The 19,404-nt window shown below is 42.9% G+C and overlaps 1 protein-coding gene across 1 annotated transcript in view; it reads right to left on the bottom strand.

Moving 5' to 3' along the window:
• Positions 1-19,404, bottom strand: part of NOL8 (nucleolar protein 8) — a gene marked incomplete at its 5' end in the record, with an annotated part of 343,427 nt that overhangs the window by 248,793 nt on the left and 75,230 nt on the right. The window contains 2 exons of the mRNA XM_089684276.1: positions 7,445-7,567; positions 7,658-7,768. Coding sequence (XP_089540402.1) covers positions 7,445-7,567; positions 7,658-7,768 — 234 coding nt within the window. The remainder of the gene's footprint in view (positions 1-7,444; positions 7,568-7,657; positions 7,769-19,404) is intronic.

Raw genomic sequence — 19,404 nt, 5'->3', positions numbered from 1 at the left:
GGAGAACCGGGTTAGTAAACACTATACTATGTATTTTTCTTGACAATATAGCATACAACTGAGATTATGAGTTAGCAACCAAATGCATATAATCTCTAAAAAAGTAAGAGCAGAGACTTGACATGTAACATTGATGGGTATTGAGGGAGTCATATGACACACATACCCCAAAGCCTCGGTAGAAGGATGTCAGGCAGCCTTCACATGAGAATTAATGAAAGACAGGTTCAGGATAATAGCTGATTATACAGAGGAAGTTGATAGTCTGAGGATAACGTCACTCACGGCGAGCCTTACGACGAGGCTGGGAGACTGTCCCCGATTGCGGGTTTATGCCTGGTCAGTGAAGATGGAGGTCGAGGGGAAGATCTATGGCGTCTTGATATCCTCTAGGATTTCTGGATGGCTGGTCTTCCATGTGTTCACCCCCTGTCTGGGGTGGTAAGCGGAAGTCCCCATACCAGTTTGGTAGGTCTACTGTCAGGATATCCAAGGTCTCGCAGAATGATTGTACATCTTCTGGGAATTGTAGGATAGCCACTCGCTAAGTAGATAGAGCAGGGGATGAAAGTCCTTTCTGCGTTGAAGGGTGATGTGTGTAAGATCTTGAAATAATTTAACTTCTGCTCCGTTGGAGAATGTGATTTCTATCTCATGCTCTGCGTAACATTTCTTCCTTGACCCAGAAACCTACTAGACAGCAGATTTCATCTCGTGGGGGTTCTGTTTCTCTGCTTTTGGGTCGGAGTGCCCTGTGGAGACGTTCAATCTCAATAGGGGATGCCTGGGGTCTTTCAAGTAGATCGTTAAAAATGGCCAGGACCGCGTGCGATAGCTGACCCGCCTCTATCGTCTCAAGTATGCCACGCACCATTAACCTCCCTGGAGGTATTCCCGAGTGTAGCTCGGGGTAAGGTTTCAGTACCACAAGCGGTAACCCCGAGCTACACTCGGGAATACCATGCGGCGCTGCTCCACGATTCCTGTATCACTTACCTTGTCCTGCGCTCCCACGATGTCCCTTCTGCAGTGTCCCCGACAATGTAATCCGGCGGATGCCGGCATCTGTCATCTGGGTTCCGTCCCCTGTGAGCGTCGGGACGTACGGGGGACGGAACGGCAGGAAATTCAAAAATGACAAAAAGTGACATTCACTAAAAATCATAGTATTCCATTACTGTATCAAACCATTTCACATACATTTTGTCCCTAGTGCTTTGTCCTGTGCCCTGCCTGCATTTTTACTGTTCTTATTGCCTGAAAACTGAGAAATGTCCATGGTGTCCAAAAAGCGTCACTTTAGGTCAAAAGCGGTTTTAGACCAGCTAGAGAACAGCGATAGTAAATCAGAACCACTTGCAGAATTGAGTGATAATGATTTGTGGGGAAATTCGTCCTCAAACAGTGAAAACGATTTTGTGACTTTGCTCAGGATGTGCGAACTTGGCGCTATATTTCAAATTTAAGTGTTTTTGGTTTGATTATATTATTAAATTAAATTTATTATTATATTATTTTTATGATTATTTATTAAATTATAATTTATGATTTAGTGTTTCAAATTTTATCATACCCAGGATGTTTACTAGACTCTTCTTCGGACAGATTTCAGTGAGTTATTCCTAAAAATTACAGCCCTACAATAAAAAAAAAACAAAAAAAACATATTTCCATGCAAAAAAAATGGTACCGCTTTCAGCACCAAAAATCTGAAATAATCATACCGTCAGGGAGGTTAAGTTGTGGTGTCTTCCCCTGCTGTCCAGGTCTTCAATATGGCGATTGATCTCACGCAGATGGGTGGCATGGTTATATACCAGCTGGCAAGTGTCATGTGGGGCGAGTTCCTGTGTGATTACTCCACTACCTCTAGCCTTTGTGCCACTGCCTGCATGTCTATGTGCAGGTCTGCAATTTCTGCAGAGAGGGTGTCTTATGCCTGATGCCACTGCTTTGAGATCCCCCATAGTGAGTGAGGTCCCTACTGGCATATGTGCTGTGGCAACCGGACTTCTGCGGCGAGAGCGAGACGCTCTAGATGTGGAGTGTGAGGAGGCAGCATGGGAGGAGGCCGCACTGTGATCCTGGGCCCAGAATATCTCTGGGATACTGCGACTTAGCTGGCAGTTCACCGGGTGGGGGGGACAGCAATCGTGGGGCGGGAGCTTTGCGCTCAGCTTTCCCCGTGTTCATGCAGGCACTCCCTGCTGTTACCTGCAGCGGGTTCTTTCTGTGTGTCGGAGCTAGCGGGTTAGGCGGCCATCATCCTCTGGGCTCAAGCCGTGCCCCTGTATGTATTTATGTAGGGTGATCATATCGCTCTAATCACCTCTTCGAGAATAAATTCAGTTCAGCTAATCTTTTCACAAAGCTGAGGTAATCCATACCTCCTATCAATTAGGTTGCCCTTCTCTGTACTTTCCTCAGTTCCCCAAAAATAATTTTTGTGAAGAGGAACCCAAAACTGAGCTTCATATTCCAGATGAGGCATACAAATGCTTTGTACTAGGGTAATTAGGTCTCTCTCGTCTGTACCTCTTAAAGAAGAAAGCATTTTGTTGGCCTTGGAAAACAAAACTTGTCACTGCATGCTATTAGGTTTATGATCTAGCAGAATACCTAAATTCTTCTCCATCGTTAACTCCCCCAGTTGTACTCCTAGACTGCATGCATGCTTTTAACCCCCACGTTCATAACTTTACACTTATTAAATTTAATTTGCCACATAGTTGCCCAATTAAATGCCAAAAGTGTAATCTGTTGCTGCTTACCAATCCGATGTGGCAGCTGCATAAGTCTTTTTTTTTCCTCCGTTTTCACTTGATGATCTGACTAGTAACACGCCTCCTGGCAATGCTGTTGTCCAACGGTGCCCCTGTGCTTTTTCATCCAGAATGGAGGCACACTAGTGTCTCCACTCTGGATGAAGGAGCACAGGGGCGACTTTGGATAGCAGCATTGCCAGTCTTGGGGAGGGAAGCGATAGATGTACTAGCAGAAATAGATTAACAAATTGAAGCCAAACTCAGCCCACACTGCAGTTACACAAGCCGTTAGAGTAAGTTTTTTTTTCCTTTTGGGATAAAGGATTTAGATAAATAAAAGCTAATCATTATAAGCACCCCTGTCAAATGGTGTGTTTCAATGCTCTAAATGCTACATTTGCAGGTGAGCTTATTCTGTTGAAAAAACTCATTGGCTGAAAACAAATGAAATGAAAAAAAAAAAAACTAAAAAAGAAACATGCAGCCAACACATCTAAGAATTGGTAAGCTTCAATATAAGAAATGCTTGCTTTTGGATTTAATACTGCTTTTAAGGTCTGATTGTAAGTTGGATACATCCTGTAAGGACTGTATTCTACTACATTTACATTGCTTGATGTCATCTGGAAACAAAAAAATGGTACGTTTAATCCCAACTTTATATAATTTATAAATAGATTCAAAAGTAAGTGGCCTCACTCCGAACCTTGTGGGTACACTTAACCCTAGACCATTTAAAAAAAATAAATCAATCACTACTCTATGAATGTGGTCTTTTAGCCAGTTTTATATCCATTTACAAAATTATTTTCTAGTATATGAACTTGTTCCTTTATTTTTATTCACAATGCTTCTTATTCTTTATAGCTTTTTCAACTTTAGATATGAGTGACATAGGCTTTATTTGTATCCTTTTATATCTTTGCCTATGGAAATACATTTTTCAGCATGCTTGCATTGGTTTGAAACATTCCCATATTTGTTTTGTGTTCTTCCGTGGCAACAATCCCTCCCAGTCTAAGTCTTAGAGAGCATCCTTAGGCCATAGAGAATTTGCTTTCTTAAAATAAAGTGTTTGTGTCTTTCCAGTATGCACTTGTTGTTTATAGCTTACAATAAATGGAATCCGGTTGTGTTCACTGATACCTAGATATTCCTTTAAATGAACATTAGTAATAAATTCAACATTGCTTGAGATTACCATGACCAAAAAAAGCATAATTTCTAGTTGGGACTTCTATAAACTGTACCATAAAATTGTCTTGTAATAGGTTTATACATTTCTACTCTTACTGTTCCAGCAGTCACTGCTTCAGTCACTTGCAGAGCAGGTAAAACTTCCCATTATTACCACTGCCCCAGCCCTTGAAGCCTGTTCTATTTGTGCAAGAATCCAAGTCTCCACTCCATCTCCTCATTAACACTGTGGGGCCTGTGACGAACTCCAAGACTTAACTTTGAAGTACGCCCACCCATATGCAGCCCCAACCATAATGCCTCAGCACCATCTCACTTCTCCAACAAGGTCATCTTTCACATTGACTTTGAGAAAAGTTCTCACATAGAGACAGACACTGCTAGCTGTTAGTTTTACTCTCTAAAAGACAGCATAGCCAAGGAATATTAAGCAAAATTGCGCAATACCAATTAATTTATAGTTCTCTTCATGCACCAAAGCTTCCCACTCTCCGATTTTGCTTGGCAGACTTCTAGCTTCAGTGATCACACACTTTAATCCATTGTTGTATTTTTCACTTGTGTTTTGAATATCTTTTTTGTAGTATAAATAGCACAATTGGAAATGGTTGTAACAGGCAAATTTCTTTACCAGTTGGCATAGCCATCTCCAGTCAAACCTCATACCACCCTCAATTAGTGTCTGACCCTTGCCTGACTTTTCATGCCCGATATATTCTAAATTCTCTTTCCCCCCTCAAACCTTTAAATATGCAGATGCCTTCTGGCTTTAGCATAAAAGGTTGCACTCAATGAAAACTCACCCCTCTGCTTTAGAAACCCAAATCCAACCTCCTGCACCAAGTCTTAAAGTGAGTGTACTAGATTGAGATTGGGCACAGGTAAGTATGTGGGGAAAAGCAAAACATGAAAGGTTTTATGCAGAAAAGGCATCAAGGAAAAATGGCTTTAGCCTATGCGAACTACTTTAAGCCATGCATTCAGTTTTCCACTGCCTTTCCTGTGTTGTACATGGCACAGGCAATATTCCAGAAAAGATAACCTTGGAAGCCCTTCCCTTCAATTTGAGGCCTAGTTATTTACATAGATATTTGTGGATCCTTCATGTTTAATGTATTTTGTCATTGGTCCCAACATAAACCAAGACCGCTAGCTGTCCAGCCCCTCCCAGTAATTTTTCTACCCAGGCCACCACATGCCGAACCCTGGCACCAGAGAGATAGTAAACCATTCCCCTGAGGTGACTGTCAGCAAAGTGTCAGTAAGATCCTTCGGATTATAGAATCCTCAATTACTACAAATTTTCTAGGCTATTATACAGTATTTCGCTCAGCGCTGTACATTACAATGGGGGACAGAATAACAACAATACAATCCAAATCATGAGGGATTCGAGGGCCCTGCTCTTTCAAGCTTACAATCTAGGAGAAGGGGATGGTGGCACAGGAGGAGAAAGCTGTGGGGGATGGAGTGGTAAGAAGAGTGGAGGAGGTCGGCAAGTTAGCAGGGGGTGAGGTAGGCTTCTCTGAAGAGGTGGGTTTTCAGGGTGCGCCTAAAGGAGAGGAGAGTAGGTGATAATCTGATGGGTTGGGGCAGGGAGTTCCAGAGAATGGGTGACACCCTGGAGGCAGGCATGGGAGGAGGAGACCAGGGAACTAGAGACAAGGAGGTCTTGTGAGGAGCGGAGAGTGCGTGTTGGGTGGTACTTGGATATTAGGTCGGTGATGTAGTTCGGGGCAGTATGGTGGACAGCTTTGTACGTCAGTGTTAGGATTTTGAATTTGATCCGTTGCGCAATCGGAAGCCAGTGGAGGGATTGGCAGAGGGGGGTGGTGTAAACGGAGCGGTTGGAAAAGTGAATGAGTCTGGCTGCCGTATTCAGGATCGACTGAAGCGGGGATAGCCAGCGGCGAGGCAGGCCAGTAAGGAGGGAGTTGCAGTAACCGAGTCGTGATATGATGAGGGAGTGGATGAGCTGTTTAGTGGTTTCTGGGGTTAGGAACGTGCGTATTTTGGCGATGTTGCGGAGGTGGAGTCTGCATGAGTTTGTTAAAGATTGGACTTGGTGTCATTCTGGACTCCAACCTATCCTTCCAGCCCCAAGTACTCTGGCCTGCGGGGCGAGTTTGATGGTGGCGTTGTTGGACATGGAGAAGTCAATGGGGGGTGGGGTCCGGGCTGGGGGGGAAGACAAGAAACTCGGTTTTGGAGAGGTTCAGTTTAAGGAAGTGGAGCAACATCCAGTCTGATATGTCGCTCAGTAGGTGTGTGATTCAGACGGAGACTGAGGGGGTGAGGTGGGTGGTTGAGAGATCGATTTGTGTGTCGTCGGCCTATAGGTTGTAGTTGAAGCCGTGAGAGTGTATGAGTTGGCCAAGGGAGGAGGTGTAGATTGAGAAGAGAAGGGGCCCGAGGACAGAGCCTTGAGGGACCCCAACTGAGAGGGGGAGTCTAGTATGTATTATCAAGAAACTGTGTTTATAATAATCTTATAATAGCAAAATATTAGGTAATCCCCAAGAAGCTGGTTTGGTACTATGATAGAAATATGTTTTCTTTCTAATTTACCCTCACCACCCCTACTAGCTGGACTGCTCTTGGGTGTTAAGGGAGCAGTGACATCTGGGGCTGCCACTTCTGAATTTGCTACCTACACATCTTGGCAAATATGTTTGGGTGTTCAAACACACTACTGGCCCCCCTTTGCGTGAGCCCCTACCACTGCCTATAAATTTAGTCATCTTCCTGCTTGCTCATCCTGACTTACCTCTCAACATCAACCCCATTAGGAAACTGCTCAGTGAGCAGAAGACTTCCTTCAAGGTTGTCTGTTCCACTCTTCCCTGGTTCACACATCAGCAGTACAATTCAGCCTGTAATTTCCAAAGCTCTCTCTCTGTCTGTCTCCCCCTCTACACAAGCCAAATGAGCAAAAAAGCAAAACTGGATCAAAGTCGCACAGGACCCCTTCTCGAAATCGCAGCAGAATTTCACCACATCTATGTGAATGCTCTCAATAGCAACACATTCTATTTTACTTGTCATGCGAACTCATACTCTGAAATCGCATCAGAAAACAAACATATCTGAACTGGGCTTGGTGTTGCAATTTGCTTCGCCAGATTTCTAAGTTTTCAGACGGGCAACCTGCTCACACCTTTAACAGTATTCTTCTGTTGCTCAGTTATTATACACACTGCACTGAGCAAATGCAAATTCTCAGTTACATTATTTTTACTTAAGGAAATAACAGTTGGATATTGTGGACAGATGATTAATGTGAATTTGGCTTAGCAGATTGCTCACCGGCATGAGAAAAGTGAAAAAAATGCAACATAGTTGCCATGCCACTTTTTTTTTTTTTCGTTTTCATTGCCATTCGCATAGCTTTTCAGCTATATATGCAAATATAGGCTCGTAGGTACACAGCACTTTATCATGCACTCTTCAACATTTACAAAGTTACACAAATACATGCTGACCTTCATACCAGACCTCCCTTCATATTGAGCTTTGACTTCAAATCTTTCATTATCTTCTTTGTGGTCATTATCAGAATCTTCTTCACTGCTATTGAATAGCTTAGATGTGCCTTGTTTTGCTTTCTATATGAAGAAAATGTTAAAAGATAAAGAATGTATGATACAACTATATCATGAATTATAAAAAAAAAAATGCTGCTAGAAAGACCTTACATTGTCAGAAAACATGCTTTTTCTCTCACTGGTACTCGCTTCCTCTTCTTTTTCACTTGCTGAATCAGAATTAAACACAAAATGCTGTCTTTTTTTTGAGCACTTGGAGTCCTGAATGATAAGACAACATAGCAACAAGTTATAAAAAAAAAGTTAATAGTTGTAATATCCATAATGGTTGAACTAGACACTTATTTTATATTACATGGTGGTTACAACACAACATTTAATGAGCATGGAGGGTTTTACAATAAATGACACATTTTTCCAGAAGGATCATAGCTTAACTACCTGCCGACCGCAGATAGCCAAATGACGGCTGCACTGCGGCCGGCCAGTTCTGAGTGGACGTCATATGACGTCCTCCCAGAACGCGCTCTCCTGCGCGCCCCAGGGGGCGCGCACCGGGCGATCTCCGTGATCGCTGTGTCCTACGGACACAGCTTATCACATGATGTGGTAAAAGGCCAATCACAGCGGCCTTTTACCACGTGATCAGCGGTGTCCAATGACACCCTGATCAGAGGGAAATGCAAGTGCCGGTTCTCGGCTGCACTTTCCTCACGCTGTCAGATCGTGAGGAAAGTACTGCTGAGAACCGGCAGTTGATAGAGCGGGGATCGGCACCGATCATCAGGGCACTGATGATCGGTGCCCAGCAGTGCCACCCGCAAGTTCCGCCCACCTGTGCCCAGCAGTGCGCCCACTAGCTCCGCCCACCTGTGCCAGCAGATCACCCACCTGTGCCCAGCAGTGCACCCACCTGTGCCACTCTGCAGTGTCACACACCTGTGCCCAGAAGTGCCACCCACCTGTGCCCACCCACCAGTGCCGCCAGTCAGTGCCACGGGGTTGTGCCAGTCAGTGCCGCCAGTCATTGCCCAGCAGTGATGCCAGTCAGTGCCATCTATCAGTACCCATCATCAGTGTCACCTATCAGTGCCACATATTAGTGCCGCCTATCCGTGCCACCTCATTAGTACTGCCTATCAGTGCCCATCAGTGCCGCCTATCAGTGCCCATCAGTGAAGGAGAAAAAATACCTGTTTGAAAAATTTTATAATAGAAACAAAGAACTTTTTTTTTTCCAATTCTTTGCACTTTTTTTATTTATAGCGCAAAAAGTAAAGCGCCCAGTGGCGATTAAATACCACCAAAAGAAAGCTCTATTTGTGAGAAAAAAATGATCAAAATTTCATATGGGTACAATGTTGCATGACTGCGCAATTGTCAAAGTGCGGCAGCGCTGAAAGCTGAAAATTGGCCTGGTAAATAAGGGGGTATAAGTGCCTGGTAGGCAAGTGGTTAAAGTGGTAATAAAACCAACCCAAAAATGTAATAGTAGATGTGGTGGCTGAATTTTTTTAAAGTTTTTTTTTTCCCTTTGTTTTCACCTGGTGATCTCGCCAGTAAGATAAGTGCTGTATAAGAGTGTCTTACACTCTGACAGTGCTGCTGTTCAAAGGTGTCTCTGATGCTCCTCCTTGCAGTCTGAGGGAGAGGGGAATGTTAGATGTACTATGAGATTTAGATACACTAACAAATTGAAGCCAAAACAGGCAACCCATTTGAAGCAGTCATGTGTTTTCTTTTTTTGGGATAAAGATTTTACATACAGTGATGAAGTAGTATTTGCTCCTTTCCCGATTTTTTTTTTTTTTTTTACTGGTCACATTTAACCATTAGCCTCCCGGCCAGTGGCCGTTTTGCGGCTTGAAAAGCGCTGCAGCTTTCCGGGTGCACGCCATTTGCGCGGTTGCAGAGCGACGCAGCAGTGCAATCTGTCACCGCCCGTGCACCTCAGACACGGCTGATGACAGATCCGAGTACCGGCTCCCGTTGCCGGTACCATGTGACCTGCTGTGACCAATCACAGCATGTCACATGACAGTTGTATACAATGGATGGCTTCACAGCTAAGCACAAAAAAAAAAAAAAAAAAAAAAAAGCTGAATGAATCGATTTCATTCAGATAAATGCTTGCTTATAGCAAAGTAATTCTTTGCTATAAGCAAATTGTGTAAAAAAAAATAAAAAATACTGATCACTTCCCCAAAGTAGTACAGTGTTACTATGGTAACATTGTACTATTTTGGTCATAGTAAAATATGAAAAAAAATCTTAAAAAAAATAAAAAAAAATAAAAAATTAAATATAATAAAATAAAAAAAAAAATTTTTTCATACTGTCACCAGTCAGTGTCGCTGTTCACCGCCATGCCAGTTATATGATGACGCTGTACTGCACTGGTGACAGTATGTAAAAAAAATATAGTGAAAATAATTTTTTCAATTTTTTCATTTTCCGAAAAATTATGACAAAAAAATACAACTTCAAAAAACTCGCCATGCCTCTTATGAAGTACGTCGGACTGTCTACTCTGCAAAAAGGGGTCATTTGGGGGATATCTGTACTGTTCTGACATTCTTGGACCTCAAGATATTAGATTGGCTGTCAGTACTTCAGGATTGATCAATATTCAGATCTATACCATAGTTTGTGAACTCTATAACTTTCCTACAAACTAAAAAATACATCCTAATTTGGGTTATTTTCACCAAAGACATGTAGCAGAATACATCTCGGCCTAAATTTATGAAGAACAATTATTTATTTGTAAACTTTTATAACAGAAACAAAGAAAAGTGTTTTTTTTCCAAAATTTTTGGTCTTTTGTTAATTTAGCAAAAAATAAAAACCCCAGCGGTGATTAAATACCACCAAAAGAAAGCTCTAGTTGTGTGAAGAAAATGATCAAATTTTAGTTTGGGTACAATGTTGTATGACTGCGCAATTGTCATTCAAAGTGTGAGAGCGCTGAAACCTGAAAACTGGCCTGGGCAGGAAGGTGTAAAATTGCACGGTATTGAAACGGTTAAATGATTCAGATCAAACAACATTTTAACCACTTCCATACAGGGCACTTTTACCCCCTTCCTGCCCAGGCCACTTTTCAGGTTTCAGCGCTCTCACACTTTGAATGACAATTGCGCGGTTATACAACATTGTACCCAAACTAAAATTTTATCATTTTCTTCACACAACTAGTGCTTTCTTTTGGTGGTATTTAATCACCACTGGGGGTTTTATTTTTTGCTAAATTAACAAAAAAATAAAAAAGACCAAAAATTTTGAAAAAAAAAAAATACAAGTTTTTTTAAATTGTATTTTGTCAGAATTTTTCGGTTAATGAAAACATTAAAATTATTTTCACAATTTTTTTTTTTTTTTTTACATACTGTCACCAGTGCAGTACAGCGTCATCATAACTGGCATGGTGGTATATAAATAAATCTTTCATAAATTTACGTCAAAATGTATTCTGCTACATTTCTTTGGTGAAAATACCCCAAATTAGTGTATATTATTAAGTCTGTAGGAAAGTTATAGAGTCCACACACCATGGTGTATATACCGCATTTTCCGGCGTATAAGGCGACTGAGTGTATAAGACGACCCCCTAATTTTCCAGTTAAAATATAGGTTTTGGGCTATACTTGCCATATTAGACTACCCCCCTTCCGAGGCAACACCATTTAAAAACATCAGATTTTTTATTTGAAATGGATATGACTTACCGGTACCTAAAATCCTTCAAAATCCTCATGTTCATCCTCTGACATAAGTTCATGAATGATATCTTATGATACATTTGTAAGACAGTCATCATATGGATCAAATTCCAAATCAGATTGTTACCGCTGAATGTGCGGTAATACGGTAGCTTCGGCTACATACAGTATATATACAGTCCGCTGGATGTGCAGTAATGTAAATACTGTATACCGCGCTGAGCCAAGCTGGCTCAAAACAAATGTCCCTATGACAGACAGATTAATCTGTCAGCCCGCTGGATGTGTGGTATGTACAGTATACTGAGTATATACCACTGTGGTATATATAGTATACTGAGCCAAGCGGTTTCAAAACGTACCAGTACGTCCCTACGGTAATCAGACCGCTAGATGTATGTACAGTAGCTGAGGCTACATACAGTATACGCTGGGCCAATCACGGCAAGCAATGTATTCTACTAATGAAAACAAAGCCTGCTCGGATTGGCTGAGGTTGTGACATCAGCCCACCTCTGACTCAGCCAATCAGAGCAGGCTTTGTATTCATTAGTAGAATACATCACTCGTCGTGATTGGCCCAGTGTATACTGTATGTAGCCGCAGCTACCGTACATACACGCATCCAGCGGGCTGATTACAGTAGGGACGTACTGGTACATTTTGAAACCGCTTGGCTCAGTGCAGTATACTGTATATACTGCACATCCAGTGGGCTGACAGATTAATTTGTCATAGGGACATTTGTTTTGAACAGCTTGGCTCAGCACGGTATACTGTATTTACAGTATTACCACACATCCAGCCAACTTGACCCAAACAAAAAACTCAAGGTTCACATTTTATACCCCGCGTAAAAGTAGTCTTATACGCCAGAAAATACTAATATAAACATATACATACATATATGACAATCGATCAGTCTTGATTTACTGACGGCCAATCTAATTTCTTGAGGCCCGAAAATGCCAGGATAGTGCAATTACCTTTGAAATTACCCATTTTTTGGAAAATAGACAGTTCAAGGTATTTAGTAAGAGGCATGGTGAATTTTTAGAAGCTGTCTTTTGTTACATTTTTTAGAAAATAAATAAAAAAAGTTTTTTTTACATATTGTCACCAGTCTAGTGCAGTGTTATTATATAACTGGAGTGGTGGTGATCAGGGACACTGAGTGGTGACCGTATGTAGAAAAATATAAAAATTATTAATTTTTATAATTTTTTTTACACGTTGTGTTACCATAGGAACATTGTGCTACTCTGGGCAAGTGATCAGGATTTTTTTTTCACATTATGATTTCTAATACCAATGTATTTCACTGATATTAGCAACCACTGATACTGAATGAAACGGATTCATTCAGTCTTTTGTTGTAATTAGCTGTGATTGGGCAAAGCTCATCACATGATATAGATGGGCCCTGTCTGTACCATTGTCTGCTTTGACCAATCACAGTTAACACAAAATTGTATACAATGGATGGCATGAAAGGAAGCCATCCATTGTATACAATTGTCATGTGATCTGCTGTGATTGGTCACAGAGCTCTCATGATACTGGCAACAGGCAGGTGTAGTGACCTGCCATCAGACGATCAGTTAACAGATCACGCTGCTGCATAGCCCCATGGCCACATGAGTGGCTTCCACAAAGGAAGCCTCTGCTAAAGCCCATGCACAAAAAAGCCTGCCTAGAATTTGCCAGGGCCCATGCTGAAAAAGACGACAACTATCGGGACTCTGTACTCTGGAGTGATGAGACCCAGATAAATGTTTTTGGAACTTATCTTTGTGATGCCATACAGTCTTAAAGCCATGAGGAGTACAAAGAAAAATGCATGGTGCCTACAGTAAAACATGATGGGGACAGTGTCCTTCTGTGGGGACTGCATGAGTGCTGCTGGTGTTGGGGAACTGCATTTCATTGATGGTATCATGAATTCACAGATATACGGCTCTATATTGAAAGAAGACGCTAACATCACTCCGCGCCCTTGGTTGTCGTGCACTTTTCCAACATGACATTAATCCAAAACACACATCTAAGATTGTAAGCTCCAAGGAGCAGGGCCCTCCTAACCCTCTTGTATTGAACTGTATTGTCTCCTGTTATATTGTAAAGCGCAGAGCAAACTGTTGGCGCTATATAAATCCTGTATAATAATAATCTAAGGTCACTGTTGCATTTCTGAAGAACAGGGTAAAACTGATTCAGTGGCCAAGTATGTCTCCTGACCTGAAACCAATTGAACGCCTATGGGGAATTCTGAAATGACAAGTTGAGCATCACTCTCCATCCAGCATCCAGGCTCTAAAAGAGGTTGCACTTGAATAATGGAAAAAGATAGATGTTGCAATATGTCACCAACTTGTTCATTTTATGCCTAGAAGACTTGGTGCTGTCCTTACACCCCACAACAAAAACTATTCCATCTAGTATTTTGTATGACCTCTATGATTTGTATTTTTGCATCAACTAATTTGAGTAAAACTGCAGATTCTGTAATCCAAGTTATATTTCATGTTCCCTACAAGGAACGATGCTCTGCTGGACCTGGTAATCTCAAACCATGCAGAGCTTATTACGAATGTCCAGCAGTGACCATAACATGATTTCATTTATTGTTAGCTTTAAACGGTAAGCACATACGGGAACAATAAAAAACGCTCAATTTCAAGAGAGCTAATTTTCCAAGGCTGAGAGCTGCTCTCCAAGCCTTAGACTGGGAGGGAATATTGGAATTGATGGACACAACACAGAAATGGGAGTTCTTCAAAAAGACTATGTGAACACACTGCTAAATATATTCCCATGGGCAACAAGTTTAAAAGGCTAAAAATCAAACCTGTGGCTTTACGGCCAAAGTTAAAAAGGCTATAGATAAGAAAAGAGCTTTTATTAAGTATAAAAATGAATGAACGCTATCATCATTTAAATGTTACAAAGAATATAACAGAAAATGCAAAAAGGAAATAAAGGCCGCAAAAATTGAAAACGGACAAATTGCAAAAGATAGCAGGACCAACCCCAAAAAATTCTTCAAATATATTAATAGTAAAAAGGTTCGGTCCGAGCATGTAGGCTCTTTACAAAATAGAGTGGGTAACTGGGGACAAAGGCGGCAAATTTATTTAATACCTTCTTCAGCTCTATGTATACAAAGGAGCATGGGTGTTTATTCTCCATCTAGTTAGTGGCTGATCTCCCCGTCTGAGGAGGGCTGCACCCCTGAAGCATTTCCTTTGGTTGTCACTGTTTCCCTTTTGGCTGTGCATTTCCCGAGGCGCTGGAGAGTACATACGATATCCGGTTTTGCTGAGAGCCACGTTGTATCAATAGAAGAATTTATTTTTTTTACCACAAGTTTTTGGAATGACTTTTTTTTTTTAAACACAAAATTGTCACTTAAATGATTTACTGCTCACACATGCCATGGGTATATTTATTTCGGGTACTTATATAGCGCTGTCAATTTACATAGCGCTTTACATATATATTGTACATTCACATCAGTCCCTAACCCTCAAGGGGTGTACAATCTAAGGTCCCCAACTCAGATTCATACATACACATACTAGGACCAATTTAGACAGGAGCCAATGAACCTACCAGCATATCTTTGGAGTGTGGGAGGAAACCGGAGTACCCGGAGGAAACCCAGGCAGGCACAGGGAGAACATGGAAACTCCAGACAGGTGGTGCTATGGCTGGGATTCGAACCAACGAGCCTGGTGCTGCCAGGCGGAAGTGCTAACCATTTAGCCACTGTGCTGCCCTTGTGGAATTACTCCCCAAAACACATTCTGCTACTTCTCCCGAGTATGGGGGTACCGCATGTGAGTCGTTTTGGCAGTCTAGCCAAGTACAGGACCCCAAAATCCAATAAGCACCTTCAGGCTTTTAAAGGGCTTTACTTCCTCATTACACTTCCAGACTACCTATCACAGTTTCGGAGGCCCTGAAATGCCAGGATAGCACCTAAACCCCCCCCCCAATGACCCCTTTTTGGAAAATAGACACCAAGGAATTTGAGAAGCATGGTAAGTATTTTTCAGATCTCATTTGTTGCCACAAGTTTTTGGAAAATGGGGGGAAAAAAAAAACAAAAACACAAAATCGGTGTGATCAGATGCTTTTCCAATTTAAAAACTGCGCTATTTATATCCTGCGAAACTGAAGTGATGAAATGCTCGTAGCTTCCGAATTCTTAGGCTATAGAGATGATTGGCACCACTCTGGTCTCCATCAGCTCTATGGTCAGCTGGCAGAAACACCGGCTGCATTCTCAGGTTCCCCCGATGGCACCGGAAGGCCGTGGAAGGCAGCGGGGGGAGCATCATATCCTGCTGCTTGTAAAAGCAATCCTGCAGCTAAATAGCCACTAGGAATGCTTTTACATGAAAGCCGATCGCCGGCTGAAAAAAAACGATGCCAGGATGATGCCTGCAGCTATCATCCTGGTATAACCAAAGTCCAGTGATCTACCAGTACGTCACTGGTCCTTGTTGAGTGTATATGCTATGTTTTTTTTTGTATGCAGCCTGTGGACTAAATGAAAAAAAGAAGAAATCTTTGAGAGAAAAAAAAAAAAAAAGTGTGTGGTATGCCCACCATTCGAATATACCGCCCTGCATCCACCCACTTCTAATGGTGGGCACACATTAGGTCACACTTTGCCACATGCGCCAGTTCCAAGATTGTACAAATGTCTAAATAGTGGCACGCTTGAATAAAAATTGTCCACGTACAAGTGGTACCCCATATGGAAAAAGGGGGACACCAAGTCCCAAACTATCTTGTCACTACTCCCCATGTAGTCTGGGCATCCGGAGGGGTCCTCGTGACTCTATTCCCTCGTAAATCCAAAACTTATAAGTATAGCCTGTTGTCCTCTCACAGGTCTTCTACATCTTGACCCTATATCTGGCACGCTTGCTGGGGAGAAATGGTTTGAATGCAAGGCGGCCAGAAAAATTAATGAGGGACTCATCAACGCAGATGTTTTGCTAGGGAGTATAGACATCCGCAAATTTTAAGTTAAGGTGATTTGCGAGGGGCTGAATTTTGTGAAGCCAAATTCAGGGTCACCCCGAGGATGACAGTGTATTGTCGTTTAAATGCATAAAACATTATACTCTCATATCTATGCCTGGCCATGGCAACAGAGAACATGGCATATGATGAATCGGGTCTGGGGACCAATACAACTGCAATTTATTTCTTTTAGTAATGCACATGTTAAGGGTAAGGCCCAAAAAAAAATGTAAATTCAGAAACCGTAATTAGTTTCCATGCGACTGGTCTGGCAAGGTTTGAATTTGGGTTGGTGGTGATAAATTGTTGTGCATATAAAATGCTTTGATCCACAACCAAACGCATACAGATATTCTGTGAAAAACAGCTCCAAAAATCAAGGGGAGAAGTTAAATTTGCTATTTCCACCTGAATTCCGGGTTGGGCAGTGAATGGGGGAAGTATGGGTGCTGCAGAATTTTGTGGGCTGTCAATCGGGATTTGCAAGCACATGCAGAAGGATACTAGGAGCTCTATGGGCCTGTGTGCAAATTCTTGGTGGCTGCGGGACAATACTTGTGCTCGCCACCGCACTGGCTTGTACTGAACTTATGGGACTCACCATGTCACCAAGTCATACTGCAGTGCTGGTATTATTATTCAGGATTTATATAGCGCCAACAGTTTGCTCAGCGCTTTACAGTATAACAGGAGACAATACAGCAACAATACTGTTCAATACAAGAGGGTTAGGAAGGCACTGATCTTGGGAGCTAACAATCTAAGAGGTATGTGATAGACCAAGATGTAGTAGACCGCTGGTGCTCGCCAGTTCACCAAAAGGTAGCGCGGCACTAGTACTGGCACTCTGCTGCATATGAGAGTCATCAAATTTACCGGCAAGTTCTAACAGAGATCAGGCCTGATTCTGTGAACACTGAGGTTTTGTGTGCAATGTATCAAGTGACAGTGACCTACTGACACTGCACTTGCTGGGGGAAAAGGGGGGGGGGGTAAGCGTAGGGGCTAAATGCAAGGGCTGATCCTACTAACGCTGCATTTTTGGAGACGCTATACTAATGTGAACGCTGGTATAGTGCTGATCTGATCAAAGATATTGATCCGTTCAGACACTATAGTACAGCGGTTCTCAACCTGGAGGTCGAACGACCCCTTTGGGGGTCGAACGTCTTTCACAGGGGTCGCCTAAGACCATCAGAAAACACATATTTCCGATGGTCTTAGGAACCGAGACACCGCTGCTCTATCCGTCTCCAGGTGTGGGCGGGATGACATGCCGCCCCTGTCATCTGGACACACCCTCGGGATCAATCCTCGCAGGTGATTGGCCGCCGGAACTGTAGCTCAGGAGAGGCACACAGGCGGCCAATCACCGGCGAGGAGGTGGAGCTTGGAGAGGAGGAGCCGAGCGGCACCGCGAAGATCGAGCGAGTGAAGAGGAGGAGAGCGGCCGGAGGAGGAAGACAGCTGACAGGTAAGTGTCTGTACCATGGGAGAGGGAGGGAGGGAGCGAGCGAGCCCAGGCTGGAGCAGGGGTCAGCAAGGTAAGTATCATTGGTGTCGGGAGGAATAGTGCCCCATCATTGGTGTCACTAATACCAACGATGGGGCCGCTATTCCTCCCCCCACTGACACCAACGATGGGGCCGCTATTCCTCCCCCCACTGACACCAACGATGGGGCCGCTATTCCTCCCCCCACTGACACCAACGATGGGGCCGCTATTCCTCCCCCCACTGACACCAACGATGGGGCCGCTATTCCTCCCCCCACTGACACCAACGATGGGGCCGCTATTCCTCCCCCCACTGACACCAACGATGGGGCCGCTATTCCTCCCCCCACTGACACCAACGATGGGGCCGCTATTCCTCCCCCCACTGACACCAACGATGGGGCCGCTATTCCTCCCCCCACTGACACCAATGACGGGGCACTATTCCTCCCACTGACACCAATGACGGGGCACTATTCCTCCCACTGACATCAGTGATGGGACACTATTCCTCCCACTGACACCAATGACGTGGCACTACTCCTCCCACTGCAAAATTACAGTTATGAAGTAGCAACGAAAATAATTTTATGGTTGGGGGTCACCACAACATGAGGAACTGTATTAAGGGGTCGCGGCATTAGGAAGGTTGAGAACCACTGCTATAGTAGCAATGGAGGTTTATTGTGCAAGAACGTCTTCCTGGCAATCAAGGGGTTAAATGACTGGAGTACTGACGGGCAATCTGACGCTATCTGGGAGGGGCGTGAAAACCACTGGAGCGCAAAATAATATATATATATATATATATATATATATATATATATATATAATTTTGTGCACCCATACCACCCTGTAGCAGTATTTATGCTATAGGGCGGTCAGGAAGCTGTTACAGAAGCGATTTGTGTTACGGTGCAGCGTTATTTTAACTGACACTTGCGCGGTCATGCAACACTGCACACAAATTAAATGTACGTCCTTTTTTTCCCCACGAATTGAGCTGTCTTTCGGTGTTATTTGATTGCCTGTGCGTTTTTATTTTTTGCGCTATAAAAAAAAAAAAAAAAGGCTGACAATTTGAGAAAAACAATATTTTGGACTTTTTGCTATAAACATGTCCAGTAAAAAAAAATTTAAAATCAAATTTCGGCCAAAATGTATTCTGTGACATGTCTTTGCTAAAAAAATCCCAATATGTGTAAATTAATTGGTTTACGTGGAAGTTATAGCATCTACAAATGGTGGGAAAGATACAGGGATTTATTTTGTACTAATAATGGCGAGGATCAGCGATTTATGACAGTGGACAGCGACTTATGGCGGGACTGCGGCGGACATTTTGACACTGGGGGGGAACTGACTTGGGGTCAATGACATCCCCAGTGACACCAATACAGTGATCAGTGCAAAAAAAACAAAAAAAAAAAAAACACCGACACTGTACTAATGGCACTGGGGAGGAAGGGGGTTAACATTTTTATTCAATCAAAAGGGTTAACTGTGTGAGGGGGAGTGTTTTACTAGTGGGGGGGGGGGTGTACTTCACAGGAACACACTGATCCCGAGAGCTAAACTCCACTCTCAGGAACAGTGTGCTGAAACTGACAGGGAGCAGAGCTGCATTGTAAACAATGCAGCTG

The sequence above is a fragment of the Staurois parvus genome, unplaced genomic scaffold (genome assembly GCF_062004578.1).
Source record: "Staurois parvus isolate SC_StPar_1 unplaced genomic scaffold, SC_StPar_1.0 ptg000341l, whole genome shotgun sequence".
NCBI classification, from domain to species: Eukaryota; Metazoa; Chordata; class Amphibia; order Anura; family Ranidae; genus Staurois; species Staurois parvus.
This window is presented reverse-complemented; position numbering and strand designations above follow the sequence as displayed.